This window comes from Elephantulus edwardii, unplaced genomic scaffold (assembly GCF_000299155.1).
Source record: "Elephantulus edwardii isolate Elephantulus edwardi_28Jun2011 unplaced genomic scaffold, EleEdw1.0 scaffold00243, whole genome shotgun sequence".
In the NCBI taxonomy this organism is placed as follows: domain Eukaryota; kingdom Metazoa; phylum Chordata; class Mammalia; order Macroscelidea; family Macroscelididae; genus Elephantulus; species Elephantulus edwardii.
In genome coordinates, this window is record NW_006399993.1 from 4,059,206 (window position 1) to 4,080,137 (window position 20,932).

At 41.9% G+C, this 20,932-nt stretch overlaps 1 protein-coding gene across 1 annotated transcript in view; it reads left to right on the forward strand.

The window, feature by feature from the left end:
• The first annotated feature begins 758 nt into the window (after positions 1-758).
• The window catches only part of ERI3 (ERI1 exoribonuclease family member 3), a 176,826-nt gene continuing 156,652 nt past the window's right edge, over positions 759-20,932 (forward strand). The window contains exons 1-3 of the mRNA XM_006899009.1: positions 759-1,128; positions 2,997-3,072; positions 17,201-17,478. Coding sequence (XP_006899071.1) covers positions 994-1,128; positions 2,997-3,072; positions 17,201-17,478 — 489 coding nt within the window. The 5' untranslated portion in view covers positions 759-993. The remainder of the gene's footprint in view (positions 1,129-2,996; positions 3,073-17,200; positions 17,479-20,932) is intronic.

Sequence of the window (20,932 nt, forward strand, 5' to 3'; positions counted from 1 at the left end):
GAACCTTCAACATGTGGGTTAACAGCTGAACACTTTATGCATTATGTCAACCGGATTCTTTTATAGGATATTTTAAAATAAGAAAGCCACAACAACAAAAAGCCACTTTGATCAAGTGGGTCCGACTCAATAGCGGTTTCCTTCATAGAATTTCTTTAGGGAGGACACTGCCCACCTTTTTCTCCCCCGGAGTGGTGGATTCCAAACGCTGAACTTTTGGTTAGCAGTCCGACATTAGGCTACCCGCGTTTTTCACAACACACTCAAAACTCAAACTCACTGTTGGTTGAGTCGGTTCCAATTTATAGCGACTCTTCATCGGTTTTCCAAGACAGTAAATCACAAAGGATAATAATTACTTGTTGAGTGAATAAACCATGAAAAGATAGTTATCTGAATATTACATGTCACTTAATGAGCATATTGGAAGGCAGACAAAAGGAAAGTGGGTCACTCTAGGTCTTAGAAAGTTTTCGTTCTTTTTAAGAACTCCTTTCCTAGGTCAGAAGTGAAACCCATCGACGCCCTAGTCTAAATAAGGCTCCTATGCAACCTCAAAACTACAAGTCCCATAAGGCCAGCCGCTGGGAGCCATCATACTGATCCATCTTAGTGCGCATGTCGGCGGGAGAGCGAGCATTTGGAGAGAAGAAGCCCCGCCCCTTCACAACCCATTGGTGGAAGCATCCGGCAACGGGCTCCGCGGTTGGCCACCGCGCCCGCCCGTCTGCTGCGTCGGTCGGGGTCAGAGTGCGCGGAGGTGAGTCGGTGTGTTGTGGACTCGTGGTGCTGGCTGCCGCTGTTGAGGCGGCCCAGAACGGGCGGTGGGGAGCGGGCGGAGCTGGTCTTTCGTCGGCCTGGCCAGCGCCGCAGTCGGCGCGGGCCGCGCCCGTCGCCATAAACTCTCCTGAGCGCCTGCTGAGGCTGGGGGAGACATCGGGGCCTGCACCTGAAGGGAGCCTGCGGCGCTGGCCCCGAGGAGGGGGCGTTGCCATGGCGACAGCCTCTCCTGCAGCGGACGGGGGGCGGGGGCGGCCCTGGGAAGGAGGGCTGGTCTCCTGGCCCCCTGCCCCTCCCCTTACGCTCCCCTGGACTTGGATGGGCCCAAGTTGGGGGCAATACCCTGGGGTGGGTGATGCAGAGAGGCCCCCAAATTGGGCCTTGGTTGATGCATGCGGGGTGAGGGTCGCGGCGCGCACAATTTGTGTAGCCACGGGTGCTGGCTCATGTCCTCACCCTGAATGCATGATCTGTGTAACATTTTAATGGAGAGGGAACAGGCGGGGCTTTTAAAGACATTCTGGGCGAGCTGATTAAGGAGGTTGACTTCTTAATTGAGATTACTTGGGGAAGAGATTTGATCAGAGATTAATAGATAGTAGATAGTGCATCCCCTGAATGCCCCTCCAATACACATAAGGTTACCAGGCTCCCTTTTTGTAAACGCGTGGTGGTGATAGAGGTGGTAGTGATCTGAGTGATTAGAGGCCTAAAGTGGCTAGCTTTCTTTTTGTCTTTCCTGCAGAAGTCCAGCAACAGGTGTCTTCTTGCAAAAGCATGAACTTGGTTTGGGGCTTGACTGAGTTTTCTATATAACTGCGTGTTGATTCGGAAGATAATGGATGAAGGCCCATTCATTTGGAGTTTGAATTCTGTCCATAGAGGTGGATTTTACAAACCAGTAGTGTCCCTCATTACCCCTGCTAGAGGCCAGTTCTTTGGCGTTTACTGTTGTTAGACATTTCATCAGACTCCCTGTTACAGACAGCTAAATGTGAATCCTCTTGTCCAAAGACTATATGCTGTTTGCGCTGTATAGTAGGTTGTGATTGGCTGAAGGATTTTTGATTGTAGTTTCTGCCAGAAATTGACTTCATCAAATTCTGCTTTATTCTGACTTGATCATACACAGCATTCCTTGTTTTAGTGGGTTTGTGATTTGAGCTTAAGTATATTATACCTGAGTCTCCTACCATTTAAAAACCAATTTATAAACAAGGCCTTGGAGTGTGACTCCGGTAATGTGTGTGTGTCTGTGATCTTGGGTTAGAAACCCACTTGGCTGCCTTTCCTCAGAGAGGTGAGGGTTGGGGGAAGGGAGCTGCCGGGAAGTGATTGATAAGGTTTCCTTTATGGATTCTGTGGTGCTTCACTGGAGCTCAGAGCACTTTGGCAACTGAAGCACTCCAAATTAAAAGCTCATTAACAGTTCTTGCCCAAAGATCCTGTAAAGAATCTATCTGCTCGCTTGGTCATAGAGCTTGAGTGAGAGGTCTTCCATCTTGAAATCTCCAAATAAAAGTGCTTTTATTCCTTCTCATTTTGAAAAGTGTTGTTTGTGTGTGTGTGTGATTGTGTATGAGTTGTGTTTTCCTACATGATCTTAGTAGTGAAGTCTTAAGTGGGTAAAGTGGTAGATAGAAATTTGTTCTAGCCCTTGGTGTTCATGCAGAGGGCATTGCCAGACTTACAAGGTCATGTATCTGTAACTTCCAAGTGATAAAGAGGATAGATGCCTGGTGATGAGTTGACTGGGTGTTGAGTTATCTTGACTGTCTTAGGACTTGATGCAGATCTGGAAGTACCTTGGAAATGTTCCCTGGTCTGTATTGCCAATTTGCAGTGTGACCTGTGAGTTTGTGAATGAACCACTCCCATAACCTTAAGTCACTACCCTGATTTCTGAATACAGTCTTAAATGCCTTCAGGACCATGTTTCTCAATCCTAGCTCATACATTGTAAATGTTTAGTGTTTCTAGGAAATAGACCCCTGTAGGAAGGAAAGTATTACACAAAGTTCATTCCAAAAACAATTACAGCACTAGTAACTGTTGAAAGCTCTGTACAGATACTGTCCTATATAGTTGTACTCCTAGGATAGTTTGAGTTTAGGAGTTTGAAACATAGTGTAGTCCTTAAATTGTTAAAAATAGTGTGAGGATATGATCCTTTATGTTGAAATAGACTTGTTGCAGAAATCTGTATTTATCCACAGCATTGGGGCTTTCCAGCTCTCACAGACCATTCAGCATCCCCTGCTGCCAGTCTTGGCATCTTTGAAGTCCGAAGAGGTGAGAATCCTGCTGCATGGTCAAGTTTGGCTTGGCTTCTTTCTCCTAAGTTTTTTATTTTGTGGGTGGGGGTTAGGGAGCAGACACAGATTGTACTTTTCTGCTTCAGCTTCTGATAAAACAGCATATGCTCAAAGCCTATTGCAACTCATCTAAAGCTTAGGCAAGTGTTCTTTGTTTTATTGTACTTTGCCAATACTTGTGGGGCTTTTTTACACATTGAAAGTTTTGGCAATTGTGAGCTGAACAAGCCTGTGGGGGTCATTTATCCAACAGCATGTGCTCACTTTGTGTCTCTGTGTCACATTTTGGTAATTCTCAAAATATTTCAAGACTTTCCTAATATTGTTTCATACTTAATAGATTAGAATATAATGTAATCACAATTTATTTGCCCTTTGAAACCAAACATTTCTTGTGACTTGCTTTATTGTGATAATCATTTTATTGTAATGGTCTGCACCCAATCCTGCACCATCTCTGAGGAATACCTGTAGAATGATGTGGGTTGTAGGTGAGGGATACAGTCCTTTAAGTTCTGTCATGATATCTTTATGGCCATCTCATGAGTACGTATTTTAGGTTTAGGTTGGTTGAGTAGGTCCAGTACAGCCTTTTCTCCTCAAAAATACCCATGTTAAGATGGTAGGAAGAAATGCACTCATTTGGCTTTTGATAATGTATTTGATCAAGGCCTTTGGAATCTTAGTTTATTTTGATCTATGGATCACCTTTGGGTAGATGGTTACTATCAGATTCTTTCCATTTTGCAAGAATCAGACTTTAAAATGATGGACTTTAATGATGAATATATTGCAAGGGCCTACTATGTCAGAGATGTTGAGGCCAACACAGGATAAGGTTCAGGTCTGTTGTTCATAGGATTGTTAGGAGTCATACTCGACTTGGCACGGACCACCACCACCACTAAGGGCCAGCACTTAGTAAGATGCTGAGGTTGTGGACCAGAGAGATCCTTTATGAAACAACCTAAACCTAAATAAACATGTAGATTGGTCAGGAGATACAGAGTAAAGAGGCAGTTACAGCATACTCATTACCATGACAATGAAAATATAGGTGCTTTAAGAGAAGGGACACTGCCTAGACTTGTGGTCTCATAGGTGTCTTTTTAGAGGAAGTTACCTCCTTTGAATTAAGTCAGAGTGAAGGGTGGAGGATGATCAAACCCTTCTTAAGTTACAGAAACTACTATTCAGAGTAGATGAAATGGGGCAGGGGACAGAATAATGTGCAACAAGCTGGAAAAGTAAGCAGAGGCCAAGGTCTTTATGAAGTTTTAAAATTAGTCTTTCAGCCCTAAAAAAGGGTAGGATTGGGATGGTGGATTATACCAAGAGCCTGCAAGCTGTTTGGTTGTTACCCCCTTGCCCCTGGAAAGGGCTAAATAGTACATATTTAGACTTTATGGGTTATTGCTAAAACTACCCTGCTCAACTCGTCTTCTATGAAAGTAGCCATAGTACATGAACAAGTGATCATGGCTGTATTTTGATAAAATTGTATTTATAAAACAGGTGGTAGGCTGGATTGACCCATAGGCAGTGGTTTTATGACCCTTGTATGAGATAATCATGACAACAATAAGGAGCTATTAAAAAGTTTTAAGTGGGTTACTGTGAGATTTGTAATTTATAAAGTTTGCTCTGATTTGTGTGAAGAATGGACTGGAGGGAATGACAGTGGAAGCCAAGAGACCAGAGTGAGGGACCTATGACATTTACATGGACTGCATCTTATATTTCCCCTGTTGTGACAGTGTTTTGTGTAAATGTGCATGTTGATTCTTGTTACTAATTTCCTGGCCATCAGTAAATTTATTGGTGATAGTAGCTCTTGTTTCATAGACTTATAAACGTGTAGGAAGAGGAATGTTGGTTTGGAAGCAAAGAGATTTGGAAACTATTTTCGAACGAAAAAATTACGGGCTCAGTGGAGCTCTGGAAAGGATCTTGGTTTTAGAGCTCAAAGTGTAAAGTCACTTATTTTGAATTTCTAGAACATAACATAGAGGATGCCCCATTTCTCCCATTTCTAAGTTTCCCACTGAACTGTCCTTATCCTGTTGTCCTCAGTTTCTCTCTCCTGGCTCATGGCAAACTGCTCTTCTTTTCTTGGTTTTGAAACTGGCTCTCAAGTACTGGTATGTTGCTACAGGTCAGGCACAGGGACCAAATAAATTATGTGTGGAGTGTCCAGTGAATAGTTTGGAGCTCAAAGTCCTTTGCCTACTCTTTTCCTTTATCCTTCTCTTCCTTTAAACCCTAGTGAACTTGCATCATTGTGTCTTGTAGGATTTTAGTAACACTGTATGACTTTGGTCAAGTGACTTGTCTTTCAAAGTTTTTCTTTCATCATCAGTAAAATGGCAATAATGGAACTTCTTGTTATGTGCCATTGAATTAGTACTGATTCAAAACAACTGTGTGTGCAATGTAGCAAAACACTGAATGGAACTTATTAGAATTGGTTTAAGGTTTTAAGGAGATTATTCATTTCAAACTCTTAGGAAAAAACATCTTGATAACTTTTATTATTGATGGTATTTAACAAAAGTGGCCAGGAATTGGGAGACTTGAACTTTGGCTCAGTTTGTATGGAGTTTTCACTCTTTGAAGTGTAGCCTTTGCTTGAATCCAGCAGACAAGAAGAAATGATAATGAAAGTAAGATGCTGTTCTTCATAATAGTAAATTTCTAATGGGAATTCCATCCAGAATCCGAAAACTTTCTGCAGTGTGGACCTTAGCCCCAAGAACATCCATGAAGTTAATTGAATGAGCAGCTTCCTAGTAGAGATTCACCAGAGTAGATAATCCATTTCTCCCTGTCTCTTTGGGATGATTTTCCAGTGTTGCTACCATCCTGGTCCTACATCTTTTTTAAATACCTCTCAAATGTTTGTGTTGCTTGTGACCATCACTTTGAGAAGTAGGTTAGTCCGCATTATTGCCCCTGCAAGTATATCAGAGATGATGTGGCAGGGTTTAGATTCATTGTTCATGGGGTTGCTGTGAGTTTTAGTTGACTCGGTGGCACCTAACAACAACAACAACAACAACAACAACAACAACAACAACAACAACAATTCATCTAAGGAAACTGAGGCTCAGAAAGTCTGAGTTGCCCAGAGTCTTGCTGTGAGGTGCTGTCACAGCTAGAGCAGATTTGCTTCCAGATGAAATTGTGCTGGTTTATTGCTGTGATTTCTCTTTCCTTCAGTGAGAGATGAATAGTTACTGAAAAATTAGTGTCTGATGCATACTTTGCCCAGATGTGCTATGCTTAATTTGGGTCCCACTTTATCTACTTGTTCCTGTTGGGTTTTAATTGATGACTGCTGAGACCAGGCCTGTTTGGGAAGCAGATTCCCTTTAGGTCATTGTTTTTAGCCTGTCCTCTTTTGGTGACATTCCTGGGGGAGCCTTGGGTTACAAGGGATTGCTTTGATATGTTCAAAATTGTGCCTTGTGCCCCACAGCTACAGGTAAAATCAAAAGGCAGATAATTTATGGGAGTGTCAGAGTTGGCCGCTGGCACCTCAGGAGGCCATTAGTATGCCTGTTCAGACCCTCTGTGTCCTTGCAATTGATTCCTTTTTGCATGAGCCTGATTTGGGAAGCTGTAGATCTGTGGGTAGTGATTGGATGTGACAGTCCAAACACCGATCCCTAAATTAATCCTTTTAATAGTATTCCGGCACCAAAGTAATTCTCTGTCTCTAAACTGAGGAGGACAGGATGGGGTGGGCTACGAAGAAGGTTAGAAAGAGAAAGGGGAAAGGAAAGCAGTTTTGCTTGGTGCTTAGGACCCTCTGTTCTGGAATGTTCTGATTGCAGAATACCTGGCATCATGATTTTGGTCATACTGATTCATTTGCTGAACATTTAGTCACATTTACTTTATGCCTGGCCCTGTGCTGGGTGCTGGGGATGTAGAAATGAACATGGCCCTTGCTCTTAAGGATGTATGTTTCCTCAGACTTTTAAAACTCATGCATAATTTAGACAGACAGATTTCAGGCTCTTCTTTAATGTTACTTGAAATTTCAAGTAACATTAAAAGGTCTGACTAAAATCTACAAAACAGCCAAAAGTGCTTTTTTTATACATACCATGTATATCTGCTACCTCCCATCCTGCACTTGCTCTCTGAAAATTGCTTATAGTAGGAAAAGCAGATACCTAACATTGTAGAGTGTAGTGAAATGAAAGTTATGAAATAGAAATAAATTATGCTATTCTAGCATACTTAACAATTATCTTTATATGGGGGTGCCAGGGAAACCTACTAAAAGGAGGAGATTGGAGCAGGATTTTGAAGCAGCAGCAATAATTTGCCTGGTTTAAAAAAAAATAGAGGAAATAGATTCCAAAATAGAGGGAGTAGCATTTGCCAAGGCTCAGATTTATAGAGGAAAATGCCATATTTGGAAACCTGAGCAAGAGCTGCATTTATTGTCTTGTTCCGATTTCTCTACTCAGTAAAATGGGAAAACTTGTTTCCCCAGAATTGTATTTGACAAGATGCTTTGAGTTTCCATATGCTGCGATGCTCAGGTGTGATGTGTTTTTCTTTTAAAATACAAAAAGATAATTATGAAACATATTTGAATGACTTGGAAAAGCCTATTATTATATGTTTGAGTTATTGTTAGTTGAAGTCACACTTTATTTCCAAAAAACACCCTGAAAGTTGGTATGTGTTGTTAGCCCTGTGGCTGACAGGACATCAGGTAAGTGGGGAAAAGTAGACCCATCTGGTTAGGAAGAGGAGCACATAGTCTTGAAGCTGAGTGACCCTGAGCTTTAGTTTCTTCCTTTGCCAAATGGGAATATTACTCATTTTGTTTGATAGTTGGTAGGATTAATTAAGATAAAATATGACATCATCAATATAGTGCCTGGCTTGTAGTAGATTTTCAGAAAATGAGTTTCATTTTCCTTTTTACTTTATTGAGTAGTATGTGCCAGGTATTATACAAAGAGCTTTATATACTTTCTGTGATTTAATTGTATAACTCTCAAAAGATATGTATATTATTTTTATAGCTTTTCTTACAAAAGGGGCCCGGTGGCATTGTATTGGGCTGTTAACCGAGCGGTTGGTGCTTGGAATCCGCCAACCCCACTTTGGGAGAAAGGTAGACAGTCTCATCCCATCATGATTCACATCCTTGGAAACCAGATGGAGGGGTGCTGTGAGTCGGGTTCCATTCCACAGCAACAGAAAGAGTTTTTGTGGATGGGCATTATTACAAAGAATACATGGTGGAGCCATGAATTTTGGTTTTGTAGTCCGTAGGGAGTTGACTTCTAACTCAAAGGTGGTGCCCCTCTGGGGGTCTGAATTCACCAGGAGCTCCTTTGGAGAAGGATGGGTAATCTCACATGCAGTTGGCAGCCTCTCAAAACTTGCTGGAGGGTCAGCTATGAGCTGCTTCTGACTCAGTGGCAATGAGTGAGTTAGAGAAAACCAATGTTTTAACAACTAAACATGTGACATTGTTTCTGTACCCCTTCTCCATCTTGGAAGGAGGTGTAGTGGAGGTCCTCAGATAGTTCCCAGTACCTCTCTTCGAGGCCCAGGTGCTGTCCAAAAGTGTGGGAGGAAATGCTTACAGAGACGAAGGTACTATAATATACCCTGCCATTATGGTGTGTTAGAATACAAGCATTTGTCCACTCTAGTGTGTGATGGGAGGGAGCTCTGATGGCTTAATAGTACGAATTTGCGATGCCAGCTCAAAAGAATGCAGTTTGAATCCACCAGCTTCTCTGTGGGAGAAGGATGGGAAGTCTCTCCCAGGTGGTTTACTGGCTCTGAAAACACACTAGAGGTTCAGCTTTGAGTCTTTTCGGACTTCATGGCACATAACAGCAACAGTATGTGATGGAGTTGCAGCTTACTTGTAGAGCTTTGCAAAGAGAGGTTTTCTAGCTATAACCTGAGAAGTAGTTTGCTCAAGCTATTCAGGGTGGCTAATAGGTTCACAAATAGCAAGCAAATAATGATCACTTTGTATGTGTCTTCTTGCACTTCTGAGAACAAGTCTGCTCTGGCCTGTGATGTTTGGTTTAGAACTTGGTATTCTTAAGGTCTTTAGTGACTTTAATTCTGCCGTTAGTTTGGGATTAGCAGCAGCTTCTGCTTTTGAGTGCTCTCTTTAGCCCTGGCCTGGAAGCAGTATGACAGCTCTCCTTTGCCCGTATAGCCATAGGCCAAAGTAGTAACATTTAGAAATGAGGGAGTACTTTGTTGGGGATGAGGATTCAGCTTTAGAATTACTGTTACTTTGCTACTTTTGGACCATCAGGAGGTCATGCTTAGTTTCGACTTCAGCAGAAGACTCTTGCCTTCAGCAAAAGCCTAAGTCCTGGCCTCTTTTAAAAGAGACTGCAGAAAGTTTAAGGGGTGAATGATGTTGTTTCTTGTGCAGTAGCAGTGGCAGAGGCCTTGCCTGAGAGTTGGGAGCCTTGCATTCTAGTTTGACTCTGACAAAGTATGTGAACCTTGGACAGGCCCTTTTGTCTTTCTAGATCTCCTTTCCCCTGGCTGGCTAGACGTTGTGACTTCTGAGTTTTCACCTTTGACAGTTTGTGATTTTCACAGAAAGTGCTCTGGCAGTAAGAATGCATTTGTTATTTGAAGGTTATTAATATTTTTCCCCAGGGTATTTTTAACTGCCCAAGATAAAGCCTGTGACTGAGTAAGTTTCAGATAGGTGTTAGTGTGTTCTTTATTATTATCTGTGGCTCAGGTGGCTGAGGACTTGGAGTTGTGAAGGTCAAATTAGAATACTTGCCCTTGGACAGGTAGCTGAGATAGATAGAGCTATAGTGGTCCCAGGTGCTCCAGCCAGCTAGACTCAGACACTGCTTGTGGTACTCTGGAGTTTTTCTGGAACCTTTCCCTGTCTAGGTTGCCTTTTAATGGAATAGATTGAACCCAGGGATGATACAAACTGGCACCCTCACTCAGAGATGCCAAGCACATGTGTTTGAGGAGGTGGGTGAGAGTAGACCACATATTTCACGATGTGTTTCTTTTATTTTCCCATCTCCCCTGCTCCCTTGGCCTTTTGTATGTGGCTGTTAAAGGATGGTCTCCTCCCTTCACCCTCCCTTCGCTGCTCTAGTAATGGAAGGCTATAAAATGTCTATTTACCCAAGACACCAGAATGACTCCTCTGTGGTTCCACTAATCTGGTGATTTGGTGCTTCTTTGGTCTCTCAGGTAAATACAGATTGAGTCTTTTTATAAAGGCATATTATTTCTCTCATTAAATGTGTGTTTTGGCACATGCGTTATTTACCTGATAGACAGTAATGGCTGCAGAGGAGCCATTGCTGTCTGTTGTGTAAATACTCTGCACAGAGACCATCCTCCAGGGGCTGTGGCTCAGACCTGCTTCTCTAAATTGGGCTGGCACTGTGGCAGTCTCTCTTTATTCTTCCCCTGTCCCTGTTAGGGGACTGGACACTTCATTTTAAGGATGAAATCCTCCACTTTCTTTCTTGCTAGGCTACTTATACTAGTCTCTTTTGCTGTGATAAGAGGAAGGATGTCTGAGAAGAATGTGTTAGAAATCTTAGTTTTTGATGAAAGGTGTTAGCTAACATAGAGTTGGCCCCAGGCTTGTGTCTTCCCTGTGCAAACAGGATTGGACTTTTGATCCACACACTTTGCAGTAGATGATTTTTCAGAAATAGGTCACTAGACCTTCCTAGTCTGTCTTAGTCTGGAAGTGCCTTCAAACCTGTTTAACATCATAACAGCAAGGAAGCCTCCTCTGACCATGGGTGTTAGTTGCATGGAGATGCTTGCTGGAAATTGAGCTTGATTCTTTAATGTGCAAGGTGAGAATTCTATCACTTAAACACCACTGCAGGAATATGTAGACTCATGAACTGTTCCTTTTGGATTTTTTTTTTAAGCTTGTGACTACTGTAGAAAGACATTAGCAGGAAAAGGAAATCTTAGGATAACAAGGTAGATGGGGATCTTCTAGTGAGTACAGGAGGGATTCCTAAAAAGACTCTAAAGGTGGTAGGAGTGCCTATTCAGAGGAGTATTGCATGGGAGTTGTTTTATTGGATAGAGAGAGGATTTAGCTGGATAGATAAGACTTTATGGACTGAGAGATACTGAGTGCTGGCTTTTGTCAGCCTCCCTGCCAGAAGAGAATGTGTAGCCAGCCAGCCTTCCTTGAGAAGAACAGGGACATCATTCCCTCACATACTGTTCTGGGTGTTCCTCCCCTCCCCCCAGCGGCATCATACATGACTTGTTAAAAAATAATTCTTTTAGTTCAAAACAGCTAGTTGTTGTTGTTGTATACTGTGGAGTTGGAACCAACCCATAGCTGGCCCTCCAGCAGGTTTTCAGAGGTGGTTAATCTCATCAGAGGAGATTGCCTTCTCCCACAGAACAGCTGGTGGCCTCGAACCAGACACCTTTCAGGTTTGCAGTGCAGTTTCCTGCTACTAGGCTGCCAGAACTCCCCAGCTAGTGCATGCAGTACAAAGAATTTCCTTCCACCCCCAAACTGTTTGAGAGTTAAGTTGGCAACCTAATGCAATACCACCCCTGAATACTTTGTATTTCCTACAAGATTACTTTCTCTCTTAATCACCATATAACCATGAAAATAAAAAAAATTAAGTGATATAGTATCTCAGTCTAATCTTTAAACTTACTCAGAAGGATGGAATGGCCTGTCTCCCGTTCAGTTTACAGCCCTCAAAACCTGCTGTGGTGTCAACTACGAGCTTGTTTTGACTCAGTGAGCATGAGCGTAAATCTTCTCTGATTAGATTATGTCTCTTCCATAGCACAGTAAAGACCAGGCTTCATGGGGTCTCTATGAATTGTACTTGACGGCACCTGACAACAACATAGGAATATCACAAAAGTGATATTTTTCTCATTGCTTCCTGTTAGGTAGCTTGTGTGATTACTGACTCTGAAAACCTGCCAGAGGGTCAGCTGTGGGTTTCTTCCAACTCTATGTTACACAACAACAATAACAATAATAATATGTTTTTGTTGTGTACCGCACAGGAAGAGATTGCCCATCCTTCTCCCACAGAGCAGCTGGCGGATTCTAACCATGTGTGCCTTTGGAATTTTGGTGCAAATTCTTACCACTAGGCCACCAGAGCTCCCTAACACACACAAACATACTACATAGACACATACCAGTGCAACCAGTCCAGTGGCAGGCAATTAAAATCCATCAGCTGCTCCATGGGAGGAAGATGAGCCCATTCCTGTGTGATTTACAGCTTCTGAAAACCTGCTGGAGGCTCAGCTATGAGTTTGTTCTGACTTGTCTACACATAACAACGGATATACCTGAGACCTAGATTCACATTCACATCTATATCAAGAGTCTCCTGTTAAGATTTAAAGCATTGGAAGCCCAATGGAATGTTTGCTATGAGTGGTGTCGTGAGTTATCTATACTGGAAGCAATGAGTTCCCACTGCTACCTCTAGTTACAATCAAGTATTATAGAGTTCATTCTAATTTTTCTCTTTTCAAATATTAACTCTTCTCTCTGGCAGTTAGAAGCCTGGTTCCTATTATTGTTAAAATATCTGCTTCTTTGATTAATCCTCCTGCGTGTAAACTCATCTCCCAGTGCTGCCATTGCTGCTTTCTCACATGAGTGCCTTATTATCTGGCTCATGGCCCCTTCATATTAGACTACTGCTATGTGGATGCCCTTTTCACTTCTACTTAGGTTCTGACATCCCTTCCCACTTGTGCATTGATACTTTCCTTTCCCTGCTTGGATTCTAGTTTCCCCTAATCCAACCAATGTAGATACCTATATTGTTCTTCTGGCTTTAGGTGTGAATTGTTTATGAAGGAAAAAGCTGACCTTTGTTTCTTGAGCTTAGCTTGTTAGGTGCTGTAGAGTATGACCCACAGCAACTCTGTGAACAACAGATCTGAACACTGTCCTATCCTGTGCCATCCTCATGCTTCCTAACACACTATAGTCCATTGCAGCAGCCACTGGGTTAGTCCACTGGGTTGAGGGTCTTCCTCTTCTTCACGAACCCTCTGCCTTTCTGAGCATCATGTTCCTCTCCGAGGAATAGCCTCTCCCAGCAACATGCCCGAAGTATATGAAACAAAGCTTTATCATCTTTGCCTTCAAGGTGCACTCTAGCTGCACTTTTTATAAGATATATTTGTTTGTTGTTTGACAGTCCGTGGTATGTTCAGTACGTTTTTCACAGCTCAAAGGCGTAAATAGTTCTGTCATCCTTATTAATTGTCCAGCTTCCAGATGTGTAGCAAGTGACTGGAAAAACCATAGCCTGAATCAGGTGCACCTTAATCCTCAGACTGACACCATTGTTCCTCAATAATGTGGAGAGGTCCTTTGACTGCAGATTTTCCCAGTGCAATGTCTCCTGGTTTCCTTACTGCTGGTTCAAAGGGTATTGATTGTGAATCCAAGTAAGATGAAGTTGTTGACAGTTTCAATCTGTTCTCCATCTATCATGATAGTGCCTGTCGATCCAGTGGTAAGAATTTTATTTTTCTTGACATGGAAATGCAATCCATAGTGAAAGCTGTTTTCTTTGATCTTCTGTAACAGTTGATTCAAGTCTTTCTTACTCTTCAGCAAGCAAAGTTGTGTAATTTGCATAATGCAGGTTATTGTTGAGTCTTCCTTTGATCTTGATGCCACATTTTTCTTCAGAAAGTTCAGCTTCTTGAGTAATTTGCTTAGAATAAAGATTGAATAGGTATGGAGAGAGAGAGAATATAACCTTTACATATTCCTTTCTTAGTTTTAAACCATGTAGTGTTCTCTTGCTTTATTTACACAGTAACCTCTTGGTCTGGGTATAGTTTTCACATTAACACAGTTAAAAGTTCTGAGATTCCCATTCTTCTCAGTGTTAACCATCACTTGTTATGATCCACACAGTCAGATGTTATTGCATAGTCAATAAAGCATAAATAGGCATTCTTCTGGTATTTTGACTTTTAGCTAGGATCCATCTGACATCAACCAGGATATCCCTGATGGCATGGTCTCTTCTAAATCCTGCTTGAACTTCTGGAAGTTCCCTATTTATGTACTGTTCTGGCTGTTTTTGAATGATCCTCTTCAGTATTTTGCTTGCATGTGATATTAATTTATAGTTTCTACATTCAGTTGGAATATCTTTCTTGGAAATGAGAACAAATATGCATAGGAATCAGATTGACTAAATCTGTGGAAGGACTCGTTGGAAAAGCTCAGTATCAGCAGCCAAAACTAGGCCAGGGGCAGACTGTGGTTCAGATCAGCCATTACACATATGCAAGTTCAAATTGAGGCCAAAGAAAATGAAAATAAGTGCACGAGAACCAAAGTATCCTTAATCTTTCCCACCTGGATTTCAAAATCATTTTAAGAATAAATTAAAACATTGAACACCAGTGATTGAAGACCTGATGAGTTGTGGAATGACAGCAAGAATATTATCCATGAAGAGAGTAAAAGGAGCCCATGTAAGATAAGTGCAGGACCCAGTTACTGACAAGTGAAGGCCTTGCCTCTTAATGTCTACTCTCAAGATTTTCTACAGGAGAGACTTTTTGATGCATGTGAAATCAGTTAAAAAAACTGATCTGCAAGCAAGAGGACCTCTAGTCATGAAGATGGTGTCCATGGGAGAGGATAGGATATAAATAGTATACAGAGTAGGAGATCCAGATCCAGAGTGGTCTCTGAGGCTGCCTTATGAATTAATTGGATTTGTAGGCCTGGCGTATGGGGATCCAGGCTTGACTAATTGGGCTTAGCCTCTGATAGTAACCTAGTACTTTGTGAACAGTGCCATACCCCGCTGTCAAATTGTACAGGTGTCATCTCATTTTATTCTTAGGGAGTGAGTACTATCATTATCATTTTACAGATGAAGAACTAAGGAACAGAACTTGCACCAAGTGCGATGGCTAAAAATTGGCAAAGCCAAGATTCAAACCTGGAAGCCCTCCTTATTGATAATGCTTAATTGCCTTGGATTGATTATATTATATACATACATAGGAGAACATATTGAAACCTTTGAAAACTTTTATGTGTGGCCTGACTGCAAGAAGTTAAAGAAGAATTTTAAGCCTCTGAAGGATGTTACTAATAAGAGCTCTGTTTACTAATATGGCCTAGTGGCAAGAAGCTGTCCTTTAATCCTGAAGGTGTGCAGTTCAAATCTACTAGCTGTTCCATGAGAGGATGGGCAGTCTCCTCCCATGTGATTAAGTGCCTCTGAAAACTTGCTGAAGGTTCAGGCTTTGGGTTGCTTCCAACTTTACAGTACACAACAACAAAGACTTTACTAGAATGGAAAATCCACATGAACCATTATCTCCTTCTTAGCAAGGCTTCCAGTACTGTTCAGAAGAGGTTGATAGGAGAGTTATTTTGGATTTAGGGTTTCGGAATGGTATTGGCACTTTATCTTTCCAAAGAATTCCATAGGAAATTGTGAAACTCAGTGCAGCCTTTTGCCTACCCTGATTGAAGAATTTTAGATGCATATTTGGAGGGTAACAGAGGCAGTGTTGAAAACAGTTGTTATACTATGTAGGACCCATGAAAAAATATCACTGAATCACCATTAACTTGCCCTATTAGGAATAGGGAAATTGAGGCCCCCACACTAGCATATCTCCTCAGTTATTACTGTTTATTCAGTAAATCCAGAAAAAACTGGAAGAAAAACATTATTTGGTCTTGCTCAGACAGTAGTGTCCTCATGGCCTTGGAGTCTGCTGTGGCCCTCACAGGGAAGGAGCTGGATGTCCATACCAGACATTCAGAGGCAAGCTTTGGGCTGTATTATAATGGGGCTTTGGAAGGCATCAGTGATGGTGATTTCTGTTTTGAGCACTGAGATTTCTTGTTTGCCTTTGAGGATTAAAGCCTAGGGAAATTTGAGCATTATTATAAAAAAGGAGAAATACAAAGTTTCTGCTTTGTTCCTGTATATTTTTTTAGGAAGCTTGAGTTATTTGTGAGTAAAACTTTAGACTTTGATTTTATTATTTCGTTAGCCCTCTGAGAAACAGACATTATACACATTTAAAGGGAAAACTCTTAAAGGAAAAGTGATTTTTTTTTTGCACATGTTCACTCAGAACACTTTACTAGACTGTTAGCAATGCTCCCATTACTGGAACATCTGGGTTTTCTCTTTTTGTCCCTATTTAAAAAAGCACTGCAATCATCCAGGGTTCCTAGTAGAGAGTGAGTGTACAGGCAGCAAATGAGAAGGCCTAAGGCTGTTGCCAGCTGTACTCTCAGGCATTGTTCGTTCCCTCTGGCTGCTACTCGCTAGCATGGGATTAGGGAATCACCAGGATCTCATGAACCAACTCCTCTGTGGTGGGCTTTGTTCGGTTCCATGCTGCGCGAGGTGGGTGTGTGGCCATATTAAAGTACAGTTAGGAAGATACAAGCTCATTGCCATCAAGTAAAAAGTGATTCATAGCTGACCTCCACTGGGTTTTGGAGGCTGTAAATCTCAAGGGCAGAAATTGTCTAGCTATCTTCTGTGATGCCGTTGGTGGACTTGTACTACCTGAGTGGTTTGGCCTTTGGGTTAGCAGTGGAAGTCCCTCTGGACTAAGGCCACAAGGGGAACACAGGAAAGCATGAGACAAATGGCTCGTAATGGAGCCAGGAGCATTTTCTACTGTTAAACTGAGTCATCCCCTTAGGTTGATTGTCTGACTGGGTCACCTCATGTGACTTTAGAAACCTTAACTGTTACCACCTGAGAAGTGACCACAGAATTTCTCTTCTCTCCTTTGAACTTTAAAGCTCTACTTAAAGATGAAGGCCAGTTGCATGTTGTTTTGAGAATGATCTGGGGAGACTCAGAGCTGCAATAATACTGCAGGTGCCAGTATTAGGGTCTTGAACTTAAGTAATGAATACTGTGATTTAGAAAAATGGTCCAGAAATTGGGCAGTGGTTCATGTTTCATGATTATTCCTGAAGACTGGGTGGAACAGGGCCACAGTGGGAGGGGAGTAACCCAGGCTCTCTGTTTTTGTTTTTGTTTCTTTTTTAACTTTCCTCCCCTAAGTTTTAGATGCTTCTGGATGTTCAATGCTAGCACCTTTACAGACTGGAGCAGCTCGATTTTCTTCATATTTACTTTCAAGAGCAAGAAAAGTGCTGGGCTCCCACTTATTTTCTCCCTGTGGTGTTCCGGAGTTCTGCTCCATATCCACCAGAAAGCTGGCGGCCCACGGCTTTGGCGCATCCATGGCGGCAATGGTGTCCTTCCCTCCCCAGAGGTATCACTACTTTTTAGTGCTGGACTTTGAGGCCACGTGCGACAAGCCACAGATCCATCCTCAGGTAACTGCTACATCACTGATTGAGAAAAGGTGGGGTGGGCAAGGAGGGAGGGATGATAATCTTGCTTTCTGGAATCCAGAGGAGCTTTCCTATGTCATTCTGACTACTTACTCATCTGGAGGTCCTGCCTAGGAAGCAGGACTTGATTCAGGCATTCTAGGATATAGTAGACCTGAAAAGTGGTCTCTTGGGTGAATTTGTCATGCTTTTATCTCTGGTCTCACTTTTGCTGTCACTTTTTTTCCTCTCCAGTCCTTTCTACCTTCCCCCCACCTTCCTCCTTTCTTTGGTTCTGCTGCGGCTTTTAAAAACTGAGTTCACACTCTGAAGCTCCGAGATGATGCTCAGTGATCTCGGCCTCCTGATATGTATGCCCATTTGGTCCCCTCTTACTTGGTATAACCAGTAGAATATAGTGGAAGAGATAGTGTGTGTGATGTGAGGCTAAGTCATAAAAGGCATTACAGTCCACCTTGCTCTTATGGATTAATTGCTCTGGGGAAGTCACCTGTCATGCTCTGAGGACACTTAAGCAGCTGATGGAGAGACATACGTATATAGGATCTGTGCCTTCTGACTCAAAGTCAGTACCATCTTCCAGCTATGAGAATGAGCTATTTAGAAGTAAGTCCTCCAGCCCAAGTCAAGCCTTGAGATAATCAGTGGACATCTGATTTCAATCTTAGATAAGACCTTGAGCCAGAATTAGCTAGTCCAGCTACTCCTGGTCACAGGACCAGTGATAATGAATTATACTTTAAGCCACTCTGTTTTAGGATAATTTATTATACAGCATTAGATAACCTGAACAAGCACCATTTTTTGTCCATTGGAAAGGGACATTTCTTTGCTTGCCCACCCCTTTTTATTCCCTTAGTCACCAACTGTTCAGAAACCTTTTACCTTTTAAGGTAGTGCCCCTGGGAAGCCTGGACTCGCAACAGTGAGACACATAGGCCACTGTGCTAGATGATTTGAGAGTACTTGGAGTTTGCTTTAGGGGAATGTTTGGGAGCTGATAGCTCATTGTAGTACGGTCCTAATGCCCAACTCTAGGTCTGTAACTTCTATGTGGGCCCAAGTTAACAGGGTTTGGGATGCATAGATTTGTGACTCTGGAAGTGGCTTTCAGTTGACGGTAAGCAGAAAGAGATGAACAGGGCATCTGCATTAAGTACTGAAAGGCAAGAAGGGGTCTAGTACATTCAGAGGTAAACTGGACTTATTTCTAATGGTTGGGTTGTTTTTCTAGGAAGAGCCTTTCTTTAGAGCGATAGTTTATTTTATACAAAGTAGATACCACAACCCTCTTAACCTTACCCCTTCTACCCTCCTTCAGACTAAGAAGCAGTGATCTGCTATTAGGCATTGGAATAAGGCCTACCAAGGCTCAGGAAGATAGGAGCCAGATAGAAGAAAGTTCTAAGGAAAGAACTTTTAGATAAAGAGGAATACTGCTTGTGAGCTACCATAGACATACTTACTTTCTCTACCTCTTAATCTTTCCTTTCCTGCAGTTCTCCTTGTATTCCTAAACTACTGGAATTTTCCCTGGCATGGGGAGTATACCGCAGTGGTGGCTTGGGAACTTTGGTTATTTAGATTCTTCAGAATGGGAATCAGAGTGTTATTATTTGCCTACTGATAGATTTCAGTCACTGAGTAAGCCTAGTGGGACCTGAATCTAAACCCAACACATCCCTGTTGTGTGTGATTGATTGCTCTTTTGAACACTCATGATTGCTTAGCACCTCTCTTATGTCATTTACTACTTCCAGGCTCATGCCACATGCTTATGTTTATTTTCTTACCTTTTCCTGCTAGATTATAAGCTCAGATAATTCTGTAAATCTGTTCTCCTGTCCTGAAGAAGGTTTTGCTGTTGTTCCTGAGGCTTCATCTTGATTCATGTCTCAGTTTGATCTGTCTGTTAATGTCACCTTGCATCTCTCCTTCAAGGACATCTATGTTTTTGTTTGTTTTGCAGTGCTTAAGACATAATGCAATATAGATTTAAATCACTTGCATCATCAACTTCCTTCCCAGATTTAGGTAGCATAGCCCCCTAGACCCAGGCTGCAGTCGGGCTTCATGCTGTCTACCAGGATCTGGGCCTGATTAAAGATTATCTCCACAATCAATGAACCCTGATGATGTGATTCCAAGGGCACTTAAGGAATTGGCTGCCCTGGTTCATTATTAGTAAAGCATTAGCTGTTGCTTTAGAGGAAAGAAGCATTTGCTGTCTTGCTTATCTTTAAAAGAGGAATACGAATGATCTTGGAAATTATAGACCCTTTAGTTTACTGTGATTCCGGGGAAGATACTTGACCTGATCGTCAGATAATCAATCAACAAACAGCTGGAAGAGCATAGGGTACTGAGTAGTAACTTACATGGGTTTGTGAAGAAGAGCAAATCCTGTCAGATCAATCTAACTTCTTATTGTGACATAGTGATGGATTTGAATGGATGTAGGCTGAATGATAAATGTAATGCATCTTGACTTAATTAAGCCTCCATAATGCTGTGATCAACAGGTAGGAAGGTGAGTTTGGGGCTAGACATCAATGTTGGACCTCTCATTGAACTACCCTCAGGAAGGGGATTGGCAGATCAGGAGTAACTTGAGACTTGTGAGTGATAATTTAAAGCTTCCTTCTCCCCCCGCCTTGTTCCCAGCCCCCTTCTTGCTTTAAAGTTTATAGAGAGCTGGACTCTGGTAAAATTCAGAGAAAACTTGAAAGATGCATTAGAGAAGTCAACAGTTGAAGACAGAACAGTCTTTCCACTGAGGCCATCTCAGGTCAAATCCTCATTAGAGCTTCTGTGTTTGTTTAGGTCTCTTAGTCAAGAGGGAAAAAAGAAAAAAGGAATGATTTATAAAGGTTTAGAGTAGGAGCAACAAAAACTTTTTGAGACACAAAAAATAGGACTTATAGATAAAAAGAATCAGGGTTTTTTTAGTCTAAATAAATAAATTCAGACTAACCATTTTACTAAGGAAAGATTGATATTTAGGGTGAGCATACAGTGCACTTTTTTAAAAAAAAATTTAAAATTTTTTTCTTTTGAGCATGCACTTCTGAAGAAGATAGTAAAAGGGCTAGAATATGAGCTATAAGAAAAATTAACCTTCCCTACTGTTCTCAGAGTGGTTTGGTAGCTACTTGTTTGGTAACTTCTTTCTGATTAAGACTTTCATACCTCCTGGGAATAGACTTAGAATTGTGAATTAGGATTGTCCCAGCTCCCATCCTTTTTGACTCTTAGAAACTTTTAGGATTCAGAGGCCTCTGTAAAGTGCTTATAGGTATGTAGTGACAGAAAAATGTTTCAATCGAAGGCCTATGTAGTGGCTTGGCCTGGGGCTCATTTCTCTCATCTGTGTCTGGTTTTCAGAAGTCCCTGAGTCAGCTTACTGAGACTATCCTAATGGAATGCCATCATGAAA